The sequence below is a fragment of the Saccopteryx leptura genome, chromosome 6 (genome assembly GCF_036850995.1).
Source record: "Saccopteryx leptura isolate mSacLep1 chromosome 6, mSacLep1_pri_phased_curated, whole genome shotgun sequence".
In the NCBI taxonomy this organism is placed as follows: domain Eukaryota; kingdom Metazoa; phylum Chordata; class Mammalia; order Chiroptera; family Emballonuridae; genus Saccopteryx; species Saccopteryx leptura.
Genome location: NC_089508.1, coordinates 161,705,351 through 161,722,924, shown reverse-complemented (window position 1 = coordinate 161,722,924; position 17,574 = coordinate 161,705,351). Strand labels below are relative to the sequence as shown.

The 17,574-nt window shown below is 49.7% G+C and overlaps 2 protein-coding genes across 2 annotated transcripts; one reads left to right on the top strand and one right to left on the bottom strand.

Annotated features, from left to right (window-relative positions):
- The first annotated feature begins 5,214 nt into the window (after positions 1-5,214).
- On the top strand, positions 5,215-10,775 carry STING1 (stimulator of interferon response cGAMP interactor 1). Its single transcript, XM_066341339.1, has 7 exons — positions 5,215-5,400; positions 6,280-6,506; positions 6,625-6,808; positions 7,058-7,166; positions 8,030-8,265; positions 9,194-9,380; positions 10,280-10,775. The coding sequence occupies exons 2-7, from the start codon at positions 6,280-6,282 to the stop codon at positions 10,471-10,473; spliced, it is 1,137 nt and encodes a 378-aa protein (XP_066197436.1). The 5' UTR covers positions 5,215-5,400; the 3' UTR covers positions 10,474-10,775.
- Positions 10,776-13,478: 2,703 nt separating this feature from the next.
- SMIM33 (small integral membrane protein 33) lies at positions 13,479-15,564 on the bottom strand. The gene is made up of 2 exons (XM_066343314.1): positions 15,430-15,564; positions 13,479-14,060 (listed from the first exon to the last, which is right to left on the bottom strand). The coding sequence occupies exons 1-2, from the start codon at positions 15,436-15,438 to the stop codon at positions 13,671-13,673; spliced, it is 399 nt and encodes a 132-aa protein (XP_066199411.1). The 5' UTR covers positions 15,439-15,564; the 3' UTR covers positions 13,479-13,670.
- Positions 15,565-17,574: the final 2,010 nt, after the last annotated feature.

Genomic DNA, 17,574 nt, shown 5'->3' with positions numbered 1-17,574 from the left:
TGCTGGTTGGGCACATGCAAGAGTCTATCTGACTACCTCTCCACTTCTAACTTTGGAAAAATACAAAAAAGAAAAAAAGAAACAAAAAGCTATTGAGGCCCTGGTTAGGTAGCTCAATTGGAGAGAGCATTGTCCCAATGTGCCAAAGTTGTGTGCTTGATCCCTGGTCAGGGCACATATAAGAATCAACCAATGAGCCCTGGCCAGTTGGCTCAGTGGTAGAGCGTCGGCCTGGCATGCAGAAGTCCCGGGTTCGATTCCCAGCCGGGGCACACAGGAGAAGCGCCCATCTGCTTCTCCACCCCTCCCCCTCTCCTTCCTCTCTGTCTCTCTCTTCCCCTCCTGCAGCTGAGGCTCCATTGGAGCAAAGATGGCCCGGGTGCTGGGGATGGCTCCTTGGCCTCTGCCCCAGGCGCTAGAGTGGCTCTGGTCGCAACAGAGCGACGCCCCGGAGGGGCAGAGCATCGCCCCCTGGTGGGCGTGCCGGGTAGATCCCGGTCGGGCGCATGCGGGAGTCTGTCTGACTGTCTCTCCCCGTTTCCAGCTTCAGAAAAATACAAAAAAAAAAAAAATACCCATGGTTAAAAAAGAAAAAAAAAGAAAAAAAAAAGAATCAACCAATGAATGCATAAATAAGTAGAACAACAAATCGATATTTTTCTCTCTCTCTTCATCTCTTTCTAAAATCAACTTTTTTTTCTTTTCTTTTTTTTTAGAGTGAGAAGCAGGGAGAGAGAAAGACAGAAAGACATAAAGCTGTTCTCGTATGTGCCCTGACCAGGAATCGAACCTGCAATCTCTGTACTTTAGGACAATGCTCTAACCACAAAGCTATTTGGCCAGGGCTAAAATAAACTTTTTTTTAAAAAAAGATATGTTGAAATCCTAACCCCCGAGTACCTGTGAATGTGACCTTATTTGGAGACAGTATCCTTGCAGATACAATCAGGTTAAGATGAAGTCATTCAGGTGGCATGTTTATGAGGAGAGGAAATGCCATGTGAAGACAGAGACACACAAGCTGAAAAACATCCTGTGATAGGGGCAGGGACTGAAGTACTGTGGCTGCAAACCAAGGAACCTGGGACTACCAGAGCTGAAAGAGGCAAGGAGAAATCCTCATCTAGAAGCTTCTGAGGAAGCATGGCTCTGCCAACACCTTGATTTCAGACTTCTAGCGTCCAAAACTATGAGAGAATAAACGTCTCTTGTTTAGAGGCATCACATTTGTTACAGTAGCCCTAGGAAAATAATACAGATTTGCGACATGTTTACATGCCCCAGTCACACCACCCATTTCTCTGTTCATCCCCTGGCTGAGCTCCTTTTCATAACCACAGGGCCTTTATACGTGCTGCTCTTTCGGAATGTTCTCACATCTCCCCCACCCTCCTTCCCTTGTTCCTTCTGAACTTGGCTTAAATGGCGCTCCTTCAGGACAACTTGGATTGGGGTTTCCCTCAGAGCAGTAGCAGAATGCATTCTTCGCAGCTCTCAGCACATCTGTAGTTAATCACTAGTACAGTTGTGTAATATCCATCGCCCTGGCCCAGTTGTAGGTGTCATGACAACAGTGCTTGACCTGACATATTCACCAGCAGTCCTATCCCCAGAGCCCCAAGGCTGAAGCAATGTTAGAATTTTTTCTCTTTACAGCATACTTTAAACAGTAAACAACTGATATATGTTCAATGTCAGGAAAAGAAGCCCTAGAAAATATAAGGAGCAAAAAGGGGAAAATGTACTACAAATCACCTATATTCCCACTGCACAGAGTAATCATTGCTAGCATTTTGTTACATAGCCTTCCAGACCTTTTCATGCTATGTATATATATACATATATATTTTTAAATTTTTATTTATGCATTAATTTTAGAGAGAAAGAGAGAAACATCAATTTGTTGTTCCACTTATTTATGTATTCATTGGTTAATTTTTTTAAAAGATTTTTATTTATTTATTTTAGAGGAAGGAGAGGGAGAGAAAGAGATGGGGGGTAGGAGCAGGAAGCTATTTCTTGTATGTGCCTTGACCAGGCAAGCCCTGTTTTCAAACTGGGGACCTCAGTGTTCCAGGTCAACACTTTATCCACTGTGCCACCACGGGCCAGGCTACCATGCATATTTCTTAAAATGCAATTATATGTGCACTGCTTTTTTTCTGGTAAGAAACATATAAGCAAATTTAAGGGTCAATAATCCAAAATTACATCATCATTTGTAGTGGCTGTCCAACATGTTACTGTAATTAAACCACAGTTTATTTAGTTAACCAGTCTCCAATTGTTGGGCATTTAGATAAGTTTTAGTTTTTCTCTGGTGTAAACAATGCTCTTACAAACATCTGAAAAATGGATCTCTCTGTGCCCTTGTCTAATTCTCTTTCTTTCCTTTTCTTTTCTTCTTTCTTTCTTTCTTTCTTTCTTTCTTTCTTTCTTTCTTTCTTTCTTTCTTTCATCTTTCTTTCTTTATTTTTTTCTTTCCTTACCTTTCCTTTCCTTTCTTTCTTTTTCTTTTTTGCTTGGTGTTCATATTTCACCCGGAAGGCTTGGGTGTGGTTTGGATGGTAAAGAACAGGCTCTTTCAACTTCCTTTTTGATGTTTTGCTGTAAAAAAACCAAACCAAACCACTGCTTCTGCTTGCTGTGGCCTGCCTAGTTTATAAGGCAGGTGGGTGGTGTGGGGAGGGGACAGGATCTGACAATCCCAGTGCCTCTAGAAGCCTGGTGGCTGGAGTTGACCACTCAGGAAGGCGTTGGCTTTGCCAGACTGACCACCAGGCTGCTTTCCTATGGCTTCCTGAGCCAGGTCACAAGAGATCATGCTGCTGGAGGCCTGGAAGAGCTTCCACGTGCTTTGGGGACTCCAAAACCATGGCCATGGATGGGGTAGTGGGCTTTCTGAAAAAGAAGTTTACCCACAAGTGACTGGAGTTGGCCTTGGGGAGACTGGGATGGTGATGAATGGCTTTTCTGGGGTACTCAGCAATTCCGCAGGTGCTGTTACTAAAAGTTACTGTTACCAGGAGGCCCAGTAGTCATGGTGAGTGACTACAAGCAAGGCACTAGAGAAGTGGAAACCTTTGGGGCGACCCAGAGCTTGCCTTAGTGTGAGATCACAGGAGGTGGGGACCGGGCCAAAGAGCTCATTTGCAGAGGAGACAGAAGGAGGCCGCATGGCCAAGATGAACACAAGGTGATTCTTTTTTTGACGTTATTGGGGTGACCTTAGTTAATAAAATTACATAGGCTTCAAGTTAAGGGTGATTATTTCTTCTTTTTTAAAATGTATTGATTTTAGAGACAGAGAGGAAGGCAAAGAGAGAGAGAGAGAAACATTGGTTTGTTGTTCCACTTATTTATGCATTCATTGGTTGATTCTTGTATGTGCTCTGACCAGGAATTGAACCTGCAACCTTGGTGTATCAGGAGAACAACCTAATCAATTGAGCAACCCGTCCAGGGCAGGGTTGATTATTTCTTGAGGAAGGAGTCCTAGAAATGGATTACTAGGTTCATAACTATGTGTTTTTATATTTATTTATTTTATTTTATTTTATTTTATTTTATTTTTCTTAAGTGAGAAGAAGCAAGAAGGCAGAGAGACAGACTCCCCCATGTGCCCTGATCAGGATCCACCTGGCAAGCCCCCTACTGGGCAATGCTCTGCCCAGCTGGGGCTGCTGTTCCTTTCCTTGGCTCTGACCAAGAGTTGAACCTGGGAGATCCATACACCGGGCCAACGCTCTACCACTGGGCCAGATTATGTGTGTTTTTAAAGACTTCTGAAGTGTAGTGCCAACCTGGCCTATAAAATAAAGAATCTTCCTCCAGGAGAAGGGAAGGAAGAAAAGGTTTTGGAGAAAAAACAGCCTTCAGAGGAAATGACAACCAGTTTGGAGCAACGGAGCTGGCAGCAGCAGTGCCATCCAGAGTATTTGGTGCTAGAGAGTGGGGCAGGGTCGTGGAGGCCTGAGGCTGCTTGACACAGCTGGACCTTGGGGTCCACTCTGGCAGGACTCTTGGGCAACCTTGACATTCTTTGATTTGGAAACAGCTGAGACCTTGTTCCCCTCAGTAGGCACCTTTGTGAGCCAATTGTAGAGGGGAGAAAACATAAAGAATTATCTCCATTCTTGTGAAATTATTTTCAAAACCAAGAGAGCTTTCAGGAAGCCTCACTGCTTGTGAGAGGCCACTGGCAGCTATGACTGTTTTGTGTCCTCTTGTGTCAGGCTGTGTTGTGGGGGAGGGTAAAGGCAAAGGATCCTTTGATCTGAGCACAAATGGACTGCTACTGCTCTGTGGGTAGCATCCCCACCCCACGAACCAGGCCTGCCCATCTCCAAATCAAATCAGCTCATAAGGTTGCCAGGAAGTGACCAGACACACTCCCCACTCCAGGAGAAACTGTAAACAAAAAACTGGATTCTGGCACTTTCCATCCAGGAAACTAAGACACAGAGCAAGCTGCCCTTTGGAGCAACCCACCTGGCTTCCAGGTCCCCTTGCTTCATTTACTATCTGTGGTGCCTAGTGAAAGTTAACTCACCTCACTGAGCTTCAGATTACCCATCTGTAAAACGGGGATAGTATTATACCCGTCTGATAGGGTGGCTGAATCAGTTAAGTGAAATAATGTATGGAACACTTGGCATAATATATTATTATTATTATCCGTGTGACTGCCTTTTTGGCTGGAACCACCAGATTCTCTCTGAGAAATCACAGGCATGGCCACTTCCATAAAGAACCCAAATCCCACACTCCTATGCTGGCTTTCTGCTCCTACCAAGCCCTTTACTAGAAAGATTGCTGTTACAGGAAATAACTATTCATTCCCCCTCGCCTCCCTCCCATTGCACAGTCTTCAGGAAAAGAGGATCTCATCAGGAAATCAGAATAAAAATAATAAGGCAGGGCTGCATGATGTAGTGTGTGCTGCCTTAGGCTGGGGGTGTGGAGTCTGTGAGAGTATCCATAGAGTATGTTTAATTGCAGAGGTTGAAGGAGACGCTGGTGTCAGGCTGCAGTTCAGGGAAATGTGAGGAAATTTCTGAACACCCTCAGCTTTGGGGTAGCAAACTGCAGTGGAATGGAGCCTTCACAAGCTTCTTCAACCACACACCCCAGACAGGACTGGGGCGTGGCTCATCAACAACTTGTGGGAGGGCTCTTCCTCCCTCTCCGGGGACCAGGAAATCCCCCTCCCCTGCACTCTAAGCTGTAGTCAGATGAGATGCCAGGGTTGGAGTGTGGTAGCAAAGGCTTCAAATTGTTTTTAAGTTTTCATTTTCAGGCTGCACCTAGAGAGGCTGCCTGTAATCGCTGGGAGCTATTGCACTGAGCCTTTCTCTCCCTGTTGTTTCCCAGAAACAACCTTTCATCTGGAGGTAGAAGGTAGGAACTGCCTAGCCAAAGCGCCAAGGCTGAGGCCCCTGGGGACCCCTTCTGGCTGCCCTGCCCCCACTCCCTGAACTGTGGTTTTAAACTTTGCTGACTAATATCCTTCCTGGGGTGGATTTTGGGGAGAGGGAAGCTCAGGTCCCCAAGGGTCCCTAGGTGGGTGGCACCTCATAGCTCTGGGTCTGGGTGACTTGCTGCTTCTTTCCTCACCACCCTGTGGTTTCCCTAGAGTTGGGTGGGGTGTATATGTGTGGGCCCATGAACTTCTCTGTCTGTTCCGTTTTCAATAAATCTCTCGGCCCTGGCCGGTTGGCTCAGTGGTAGAGCGTCGGCCTGGCGTGCAGGAGTCCCGGGTTTGATTCCCGGCCAGGGCACACAGAAGAAGGGCCCATCTGCTTCTCCACCCCTCCCTCTCTCCTTCCTCTCTGTCTCTCTCTTCCCCTCCCGCAGCCGAGGCTCCACTGGAGCAAAGATGGCCCAGGCGCTGGGGATGGCTCCGTGGCCTCTGCCTCAGGTGCTAGAGTGGCTCTGGTTGCAGCAGAGCGGCACCCCAGATGGGCAGAGCATCGCCCCCTGGTGGGCGTGCCAGGTGGATCCCGGTCGGGGGCGCATGAGGGAGTCTGTCTGACTGCCTCCCCGTTTCCAGCTTCAGAAAAATACAAAAATAATAATAATAATAAATAAATAAATCTCTTCTAGACTGGAGCTCTGGGATGCTGTATGCCCAGCCTGTCCCCAGAAGTGTCTCCAAGAGCAGCCCCTCTGTTTGGCTGGGCATCAGGGAAAGGGGTGGGGGAAGCTGGCCAGCCAGGGCCTCAGTCCTGGAATGACAGGAGAGTGTGGTACATGCCATGGATTCATTGGTACCCACAGATGCCACACTCCAGCGTGCACCCATCTATCCCTCGGCCCAGGGGTCACAGGGCCAAGACAGCAGCGCTTGTTCTTCTGGTTGTCTTCCTGGCAGCCCTTAGAGTGTTGGGGGAGCCGCCAGACCACCTTCTCAGTCACTTGGTGTACTACCTGACCTCCCAGCAGCTGGGACTGTTGTTCAAGGGAGTCTGCTATCTGGCCGAGGAGCTTTGCCACGTCCACTCCAGGTGACTGACTCCATGGTGATTGGGCACCCAGTATGTCTCAGTCCCTTGACCCCCAGCCCTGCCCCTCCTTGAATCTCTCTAGCTGAGCTGGGGTATGGGGTTTGGTTGTCATCTGCAGATATCAGGACAGCTGCTGGAGGGCTGTGCGGGCCTGCCTGGGCTGCCCCATCCGCTGTGTGGCCCTGCTGCTGCTGTCCTGTTATCTCTACATATCCCTCCCAAACTCAGCTGGCCTGCCCACCATTTGGTCACTTGTCCTCCTGGGCCTCTCACAGGCACTGAACATCCTCCTGGACCTCCAGGTATGACACAGAAGGAAGTAGAGGGGACGGCCAAGTGGAGTCTGTGGCTAGTGTGACCTGCTCTGAGCTTAGTACTGGGAAAAGGACCGGTTTAGAGGTTGGATCTTGAACTGGAACAAGTAATATACGGAAACAGTGGGGTCAGCAATGGCAGAGAAAGGAGAAAATCAGCAGCAGGCTGGGAAATCTTAGAGAAGGGCTCTAGTTGTCTTTCATGGTGACCCCTCAACCCCACCCTGCTGTCCACAGGCCCTGGCCCCAGCTGAGGTCTCTACAGTCTGTGAACAAAGAAAATTCAGCGTGGCCCATGGGCTGGCTTGGTCATATTATATCGGGTACCTGCGGCTGATCCTGCCAGGTGGGCCATCCTATATGTCCCCCTTTTTATAGCTGCAAGACACACAGACAACAAGATACATAGTTTCCAGAACTTGGTATATTTTTCAAAGTATTTTCACTTCTAACATCATTTGATTCCCAAAGCAATCCTGTAAGCATGAAGAATGTTATTATGCTTGGTTTACAGGAAGAAATATTAAGTGACTTGTCCAAGGTCTCTCATGAATTCTTTCAATAACTGTTTACTGCATGCTGTGTGCCCATGATGTGCATTTCCTCTTTTAATTTGCACCTTATGAGGAAGGGATAATCGTCATTCTCGCTTAAGAGATAAGAAAAATGTGGTTTCAATAGATTAAGTGACTTGTCCAAAGTCACTTAGCTTAGCAAGAGAAGATAGGATCTGAACCCAGGCCTGTCCACAGGTTGGACCCTTGACCACTCTACTGTAAGTCTATGTGTTGTGTCTCATTCTTCTGACTTGCCATCCAAGGCTGGGGTCCTCCCATATCTTGGTGCTGCCTTCCCTTGACAACAGCACTTCTGCTAGGAAATGGCTTGTGCTGGAGGCCTGGCTCAGTGCATCTGGGGATGCTGGCAATGTCACCTTCTGGGGCTCTGCCTGCCGCTCAGAGCCCTGAAAGCTGTGGTGGGAAGGAGTGGGGCTGATGGGAACCTGGAAAAGGACACGTGAGGGGAGAAACGGTGAAGAGAGCAGGTGGAGGGGTGAGGAGGTTTCCTGGATGCGCTACTCCTCCTGGCCTCCTTGACAGTATGAGGGGACTGGGCCCTCGGGTCTCTTGCACCTACACGTTGAGGGGACCTATGACCCAATTGGAGACAGGGTTAGTGGGAATGACTTCTTGGGCCTCTCCACCATAGGGCTTCCAGCCCGGATTCGCAGTTACAATCAGTTTCATAACATACTACGAGGTGCACAAAGCTATCGGCTGTACATCCTCATCCCGTTGGACTGTGGGGTGCCTGATGACCTGAGCATGGTTGACCCCAACATCCGTTTCCTGCATGAGCTGCCCCAGCAAATCGCTGACCGTGCTGGCATCAAGGGCCGGGTTTACACCAACAGCATCTATGAGCTTCTGGAGAACGGGATGCCGGTGAGTGTGCAGGAAGGTGGGTCCTGCTGGAGAGGGTCAGACCCAGAGCCCCTGACTCCACTGATAAAAATGTACTGCCCTTCTCTGGGCCTCAGTTTCCCCAATGAGTCCCAGAGCTGGGCAAGATTCAGAGCTGAATGAGGATAATAAGTAATATTCACTGAGCAGTTATGCATGCCAAATGCTATTCTAGATGCTTCATCTAACCACCTCAATGAATTCTCACCACTGCCTTGTGGGGTAGGGACTGTTATGACCTCTATTTCACAGATGACAGAACTGAAACTCAGAGAACCAGGGAGAGAGTGGATAGTTTTGACCTGAGTATACCATGCTTTTGACCATAAAACTATATGAAAACTATGAGAACATCTGATAGATTTCACATGAATGGTGGGGAGACCCAGACCCGGGTTGAGCCCCAGACCCTGGCCTCCAGACTTCTTTTTTCTAAAGTTTTTATTGATTGATTGATTGATTTTAAAGAGAGAGGAAAGGACAGAAAGAGAAACATCAATTTGTTGTTCCACCTATCTATGCATTCATTGGTTGGTTCTTGTATGGGCCCTGACCGGGGATTGAACCCACAACCTTGGCACTTTGGGCCAATGCTTTAACCAACTGAGGTATTGGGCCAGGACATGGCCCCCAGACTTGGTTTCAAGCTGGAGCAGTTGACAGCCTAGCTCGGTGGGCCTGCCCTGGGATCTTAGGAGGATCTGTGAAAGGTAAATTTAGCTCAGCCTTGGCCCTGACTTTTGGAGTGGGGCATCAGAGGCAAAGGCCAACCAGACAGCATAACCCCAACGGGGTGGCACCTCCCAGAACTCCATTTCTACAGGCCAAGGGAGTGGGGTCCCTGCAGTGGTACTGGGGTCCCGAGTATATCTGCCCTGGTTTAGTCTGGTCTTCCTCTCACCTCTTCCAGGTGGGCACCTGTGTTCTGGAGTACGCCACCCCCTTGCAAACCCTGTTTGCCATGTCACAAGATAGCCGAGCTGGCTTTAGCCGGGAGGATCGGCTCGAGCAGGCCAGACTCTTCTGCAGAGCCCTTGAGGACATCCTGGCAGATGCCCCCGAGTGTCAGAACAACTGTCGCCTCATTGTCTATGAGGGTAAGGGGTCGATAGTCTGGAAGGCAGGAGGAGTCGGGGTTCCAGGGGTCTCCCAGGAGATCAGAAGGAGATATGACAGCATCATGCCCTGGGCCTTCCCAAGTGGTAAAGGCACTCAAGTTCCGCCCCTTCCTCCCCTGAGAGGGCTCGACCTCCCCACATTGGGACACCTGGTTGTCTGAGGTCTTTGGCTACGAGTTTTGGGTGAAGCATGAAGAGATGAGCTCTGGGGGCTCCTCACTTCATCTAAGGATGTCAGAGGAAGCAAGAGAGCCCAGGCCAGGAACTAAGAGATTGATGGGCTGTGGGCGCGGCTCTGCTGCTCCTTCACTGTATTATCTTGGGCAGGTCTCTGCCCTTCTCTCAACATCATCCTTTTTTTTTTCTTTAAGTGAAAGGAGGGGAGATAGACAGACTCCTGTATGCACCTCAACCAGGATCCACCCAGCAACCTCTGTTTGGGGTCGATGCTCGAACCAACCGAGCTAACCGCAGCACCCAGGGTTGACGCTTGAACCAATTGAGCCACTGGCTGCAGGAGGGGAAGAGAGAGAGGAGGGGGAGAGGGCAGGAGAGAAGCAGATGGTCACTTCTCATATGTGTCCTGAACAGGGACTGAACCTGGGATGTCTGCACACCGGGCCGACGCTCTATGCACTGAGCCAAACGGCCAGGGTGTAAGCATCATCTCTAAAAGCAAGAGGGTGGAATTCCACTATCTCTAAAACCACTTCTAGCTGCAGGATTCCATGAAACAATGGCTGAGATAGGGCAGGGGTGTGGGGAGGTGGAGAGGAGGGAGGGTTGAAGGATCTGCCCAGCGAGTCCTGTGGATGTGTTGGAGTGGGAGTGGGAGTTTCTCACTCCACTTCCCACCACCTTCCCCACCCCTATTCCAGAACCTGCAGAAGGAAGCAGCTTCTCGCTGTCACAGGAGATTCTCAGTCACCTGCAGCAGGAGGAAAAGGAGGAGCTTACTGTGGGTAGTGTGGGGACCTCAGTGGTGCCTGACACTTCCATCCTGCCCCAAGAGCCCGAGCTCCTCATCAGTGGCATGGATCAGCCTCTCCCGCTCCGCACGGATATCTTCTGAGGCTCAGGGTCACCTTGTCTGAGCCCCTGGTGATCCCCAAGACTCTCTAGATGGGGGACTTTCTTTAGGAGCTAGATTCTCAGTGAAGCCATCTGCTCCCATGGGGGGCTTCTCAAAAAAGGTACAGGGACTTGACATCTTAAGATGAGTCCTATGACTTTGAGCAAGTTGTTTTAAATGAGCTGCGGTGTCCTCCTATATGAAATGGGATCATAATGATTGCCCTACCTACCTCACAGGGTTGTTGTGAGGACTAGGACTCTATGGAAGCTTCTTGTAAATTCATTGCCAGGTAAACTAAAGGAATGTGCCAGGTGTCTTCCATTGGACCCTCCAGACCCACTCTCCACCCCTCTCCACCTCCTCTGCCCTGGGATGGCATCAATAGGCTCCCTTGCCCTGTGGCTTCTGGTTATGTTTGGTCAGTGGGGAACCTCAGTGGGAGAGCAAAGGAAAAGGCGAGAAACGAGGTTAAAGTATTTATTCTCCCAGCACCTTCCTTGCAGTGTCAAGGTCACTGTGGACTCTCTGCATCTCTTGACCAAACCCACCCAGGTCCTGTGAATTGCCTCCTCCCCTTTCCCCTTCAGGCCTCACAGTGGTATTGGCTCTCCACCGATGGTCATCCTGGAGTACTCACCCTCATTTTTGGTTTTCTTATACCCACCCTTCTAAATGGTCTCCTTTTTAAACACTCCTCAGATAACACAAATGAGTGTGCCGTCTTTCTCTGGCTGTACTCTATTGGCATTTATTATCTGCAGTGTCCAAATCAGCTTGCACAGACATGCTTCCTTACACCCGTCCTCATCCTAGTACAGGGTAGTGGAGTGGTGGGTATCATTTCAATGTGGACAGAGCCCACTGGGCAGGCTGAGAGCAGAGTGTTGGGCAGCACCCACCACTCCACCTGCCCTTTCAGTGTCCTTGTCTCCAGTGGGAGGCTTGGAGAGCAGAGAGGGACCAGGGGCTGCCTAGGGAGCATACAGATACCGTGAGGGATACACCTGTGTCCTGGCCAAGGTGTTGCTCAAAGAAGCAGAAGCCAGTGAATAAAATTCCCCAGATGAGAGAGCCTGCAAACGGATAAAGAGAGAAGAGGGTTTGTGTGAAGAGTTGGGACATACTCTGGGCGACACTGGACAACATACCTGCCACCTGTCATACCTTATGCTATCGTGATTAGAATTGAGTCACTATAACAATACTGTGGTAGCAAAATTGCTCCCATCTGGGAGGGAAGGTGGCCCATTTCTAGCAGTTTTATTTGTTCAACCCAGAACTTGTTCCCTCCCTCCTACCTTTGTTTTCATCAAAAGTATTCAAGCCTGACCAGGTGGTGGCACAATGGATAGAGTGTCAGTCTGGGACATGGAAGACGCAGAATCAAGGGCTTCCCCTACGTGACCTTCCCACCCTTCCAGCCCCCAACATGGTGCTCAGGCTGTGGAGCCTGACAGCCTCAGGTTCAAATCCTGCTCCACCACTTAGTACATGTGTCTACCTAAGTGTCTTAATATCTCTAAGTGTAAAATGGGGATAACAGTGGCTCTTCTTCCCAAGGTTTTTAAGAGGAGTGAATGGTATGATATCTGCAGGCCCATGGAGGAAGCCGGAGCCCAGCACATAGCTGGCCTTCAAGAAGGAGCAGCACCTGACCAGGCAGTGGCGCAGTGGATACAGTGTTGAACTGGGACGAGGAGGACCCAGGTTCGAAACCTCCAGGTCGCCAGCTTGAGCGCGGGTTCATCTGGTTTGAGCAAGGTTCACCAGCTTGAGCCCAAGGTCTCTGGCTTGAGCAAGGGGTCACTCAGTCTGCTGTAGCCCCCTGGTCAAGGCACATATGAGAAAGCAATCAATGAACAACTAAGGTGCTGCAACAAAGAATTGATGCTTCTCATCCCTCTCCCTTCCTGTCTGTCTATCCCTATCTGTCCCTCTCTCTGTCTCTGTCACACACATACAAAAAAAGGAACAGCTATTAATATTATAGCTGCCTCTCATCAACCCAAAGGTAGCAAACCAGGCCTCTGCACACATCACATATTCCACCTCTGTTCCTCTTTATCTTCTGTTATTCCCCAGCCTCCATGACTGTGCTGGGGTCTCACCGAGGGAAATTCCCAGGGTTGACTTGTTGCCCTCAGGTGTTCCCCAGGGTAAAGCCCCCGGAGGTCCCTCCTTAAATGTCTGCCTGCATGCTCTTGACTGCACGTAAGTGAAGCTCAGAGGTATTGGGGAAAGGCATACCTTTCCAGAGAGTTATGGGAGGCTCAGCTCTGCCTTCCTGGCCTCCCTCTTGCATCTTCCCAACCTCCATGTCCCTCCCTCTATAGGTCTTCTCCCCATTCCTTTCTTATCCTATACAAGCTCTATAAAGCTCCCTTTCCTTTCCTGTCTTCCCACCAGCTGGACGGTTCTGGATTTGGGAAATGTGCTGAGGTAAATTCTAGGCTAGTTCCAGCAGGCCCATGTGCACTGAAAGTGGGAGGTAATGAGAGCGCCCAGATTTCCCTCCATCTCATCGTAGGAGGGCCCCAAGACAGTGGGGCCATTCAAAATTAATTTTGGGGAGCTATGACTGATGCTTAGGGCTTTGCAAGGGCCTTGGAAATTGTCAATAAGTCCTGCACCCTAATAGCCAAAGGGATGCCCCCCAATCAGTGAAGAGGACAGATTTTCCTTCCTTTCCCAAGTCCCAGAGAAGGCAGAGCCCTGGGTTCTTTGCCTTGGCACTCCCTGGCTGCCATCCCAGGACCTGGGGGCTGGGACGACAGGGCCTCTATGGAGAGCTCCTGACACCCCTGCAAGAGGTAGGGTGGGTGGTGGAATCTTCCAAGCTGGACTTACCTGGACACCCAAAAAAGAGGAGATTAGGGGTGGGAGGAGGGTAGGGATGTGGGGAAGGAGGTTAGGGGTCTGGTGGTCCAGAAGAGGAGGGAGTAGCTTTGTAAGGGCAGCCCTCAGCACTAGAAATGCTAACAGCAGCACGGGCCTGAGCAGTGCCCTCGGGCTTCTTTTATTTCCCCTGGCCACACCAAGGCTTTCTCCGTACTCTACTGAGAGGGCAGCTCCAGCTCAGTCCATGTGTGCACTTCCGAAGCTCTGACACCCACGTACCAACTTGCCTTTGCCCTAATTCTCTGTCCAATTTCTTGTTTTGAGCCATGTCAGGCCAATTTTCCAAAGTCTCCCTCCTACAGATATGTGACTTCATCGATGCTGAGCCTAGGCCCATCTGGCACAAGGCAGGAGCCAGAGACAGGAGGGCCCTGCTGGGTGTCTTCATGACTGTCCTGGGGGTCCAGCACTCGCCAGTGGATGAGGTAGATGCCACCTTCTTGCTTTGGGGCTGGTGGCTCTGTGAGGAGAGTGGCATGGCCCTGGTGTAGACTTGGCCCAAAGTGGACTGCCACCACAATAAACACTGCCAGCAGGACAAAGATCGTGACAATGATGGTGAGCAGAGGCAGCCCGTCCTCTTGAGGTGGTTCCCAGGTCCCGCTCAGCACTTCTGGGAGCTGCCTCTGGAGTCCTTGCTCTGCTGAGCAGTTCACAACTGGAGAAAGCCTGGGAGAGCGGCCAGCCTGGGAAGTCATGGCAGAGAGGAAGGTGACATAGGCATGCACACATAGAAAAAGACCAAAATAGAGAGAGTCACCCAAAGGGAACAGAAAGAGAAAGATAGAGAGCCTCAGGGGGTGGGGGGGAGGAACAGGGACAAAGAGAGAGGCAGAGTAAAGACATTGAGAGAGAGACAGAGAAACATACAGATAAAGACACACATAGCAACAGAGAAAATAAAAGAAAAAGATAGAGGAGGAAATGGGGAGAAAGAAAGATAGAAAGAGAAAAAGAGAAAGCAGTAAAGATAGATACAGAGGCAGAGAAAAAAGAAACCAAGATGAGGAGACAAAGTTGTTCAGAAAGGAACAAAGAGAGGGGCTCCACTGCAGTCTAGCCGAGTTTGGCACTGCAAGCCCCCCTCCAATGCCCTCTCTTCCCAGGCCTCCATCAAAACTAAATAGATCCTGGGTCTTGGGTCAGGAATCTTAGCACACTATGGGCTGCTGTCCCATGTCCTGGGCAGTGTACAGTGAGCAACTGCTTCTTAAAGTCCTAGAGAAAGGGAGTCATTGTGTGCAGCATCTCATGTTCCCACTATGTACATAGAGGGGGGGGGGTGCCCTGGGGGAAGGGAAGGAGGGAGAGGAGACAGGAACTTCAGAAACTTGGCGAGGGGAATACCTCATCTGTGATATCCCCCTAGGTCTCAGGCTTAGACTCTGGGACCAGGAAGGCAAGGGATGGCCAGTGTGGATTCCTGACTCTGCCCAGGACAGACTGAGGAGATGCCATGCTAGCCTTTACTTCTTTCAGGGCCCCAGAGTGCTAAAAGCTGGAGGTCTTGATCCCCACCTCTGTCTGTCTCCACCCTAAGTGTGGGGTTATGGGGGATGGGGAGGTGGGGGAGTGGGGGATTGCTGTGAAGATAGCACACCTCCAAACTATAAATCCTGGAGCTGGCAAGGTCATTACAGGCTCAAAAACTTCTTCTACCTAACCTCACTGTGCCCAGTTGGACCATCAGAAGCAGACCCTTTGGGGTGGAGCCCCTCTCTTAACACTGAGCCCTCAGCCTGGCTCTTTGATGGGTATGCGTTTGGGGTCCGGGAAAGCTGTCCAGGACAAACCCATTCCCCTACGTCTATCAGTCACACTGTTCACCCCATCCCATCCCCAACACATGTCCTTTCAAATGAATGTGGAAGCCTATACCTCCCAGCCCACATAAGTCTCAGGCTTTCTGGGGCCCAGGCCACAGAGCTCCCAGGCAGGGGGTGGGGAAGCAGCTCCGGATACACAGGGGAAAAAGGAAGCACAGGCTGGTGAAAAGCAAAGGGCCCCTGCAGGGAGCTAGGACAGCCTGCTGGAGGGGGTGAGGGGAGAGTTTACCTGGTGCATTGTCCCCGGAGCAACACTCCCTCAAGACTGGTGGCCAGCTGGGCAAAGGAGAGCCTGCCACCCCAGCTCAGTGGCCCCTACCCAGAGCTGCCACGTCCGATGGGGCTTACAGGGCACACACCCTCTGCACACACACCTTCAACGTTCTCTCCCGCACTTTCACTTCCTTGAACATAAGGGCAACCCTGACGCAGCCCGTAACTCTCTTAGCACCTAGATCTTACTCCTTGGCACCTCTTTTCATACCCCCTGCCAGCTTCAGGAGGGTCTGCCTGCCCACTCCTCCTCCACCTGATCCCAGACACTGGCTATTGTCCCTCCCCAGCCCCACCACCCACCAGGACATACTGATTCCCAACCCTAACCAGTTTGGTAAAGTACTATCCTTTGATTTTTTTTTAACTAAAAAAAATTTTTTTTATTTACTGATTTTAGAGAGGGGATGAGTATCAATCTGTTCTTGTATGTGCCCTGATTGGGACCCAACCGACAACCTCTGTGCTTTGGGACGATGCTCTAACCAACTGAGCTATCTGGTAAGGGCTGATTTCTTTTAGATTTTATTTATTGACTTTTAAGAAAGAGGAAAGAGAGAGAGAGAAGAGGGAGAAGCAGGAAGCATCATCAACTCATAGTAGTTGCTTCCTGTATGTGCCTTGACTGGGCAAGCCCAGGGTTTTGAACGGGCAACCACAGCCTTACAAGTCGATGCTTTATCCACTGCACCACCACAGGTCAGGAGATTTTAAAAAAAATATATGATAGTATCTCAAACACACTAGAAATCTCTCTGCCCCTACCACCAGCTCTATCTATCTCAACAGTTTGTCACATTTATTTTTAAAAATTTTAAGAAATAAAATGTTACAAGTAAAATAGAATTCCCACACCCTGATCTCTTCCCTCCCTCTCACCCCAGCGATAACCACTTTGTTGAATTTGATGTTTATCATTCCAGTGCATGGTGTTCTTTTCTCTTTGGGCTTTTTCTTTGGTTTTTACAAATATAAATTTTATATGTCTCTGCATCTGTCTTAATGCAGACATTTGAGAATGTTTGTGCTTTAACATGTCTAGGTCACAAAAAATGCTCACCAGTCTCTCCTCTCTCTGAAGATAATTAGAAAGGATAATTTTTCGTCCCAACTAACTCCGTGGGACCAGCCATCCTTTGTTCTGTCCCTTGTTGTACATGCATTACCTTCCATTCCAGTGTGGAGACCAAAAGACCTCCAGCAACTTCCCTCACCCAGTGGCTTGATCCCAACTCTTTGGCTCTCAGCCAACCTGCTCCACACACGGACATTCAGGAACCCCACTCAGACCTCCAAGCTCACCAAAACCCAGGTCATCAGGCTGCTGACCTCACCTGCAAAGTCAGTGTGACCAGGAGCTGGCTGGTCCCCTCACAATGTAATCAAAGGCTGCAGTCATTCTCTGCCTTCCACCTTGGACCACTTAGATATCAGCCAGAGGGAATCTGGGTCATGCCACAGTCCAGAGCTTCAGCCACTGCTGTCTGCCTCCTGACTCCTGAAGACACATGTCCATCCCATTGCTCTCACAGGCCCTGCCGCTGCCACTCCAGCCCTTGAGTCCAAACAGTCAATATCTGATCCTTGTGATGCCTAATTTTTCCTTCCCCTCCCTCATTGATCTTGGATTTATCTCCTGAAGGGATTCAGAAAGGATAAGGGGGTTGCATTTCAGGGACCAGATTATTGTTCCAGCCTTCTCTCACTTCCCCATCTCCATGCTCACTCTTGTGAGCTGCCCTCCCTCACTCCCACCACCTAAATACTAACCATCTTTTATAGCTGACTGCCAGTGTCACCTCCTCCCAGAATGTATTCTTCAGTTCACTATACTGCAGTAGATTTCTCTTTTCCTTAAACCCTGTAGCAATATGTTTCTTATCTAGCTCCTGACATTTGTCTCACTCTGTCTTATGTTATAGGTGTGTGGGAGCTCATTTTCCCTTCTAGCCTGTGAATCCCACCAGGGCATTCCTGTCTGTGCTCCTGAGTCTATCAGAGTAGCTGGTACTACACACAGGTGCTGGGCAAGAGTTTGAGTAGAACTAGAACTTGGACAAACCCTCCACTCCCATCCTTTCCTTAGTACTAGAGGTTGAAA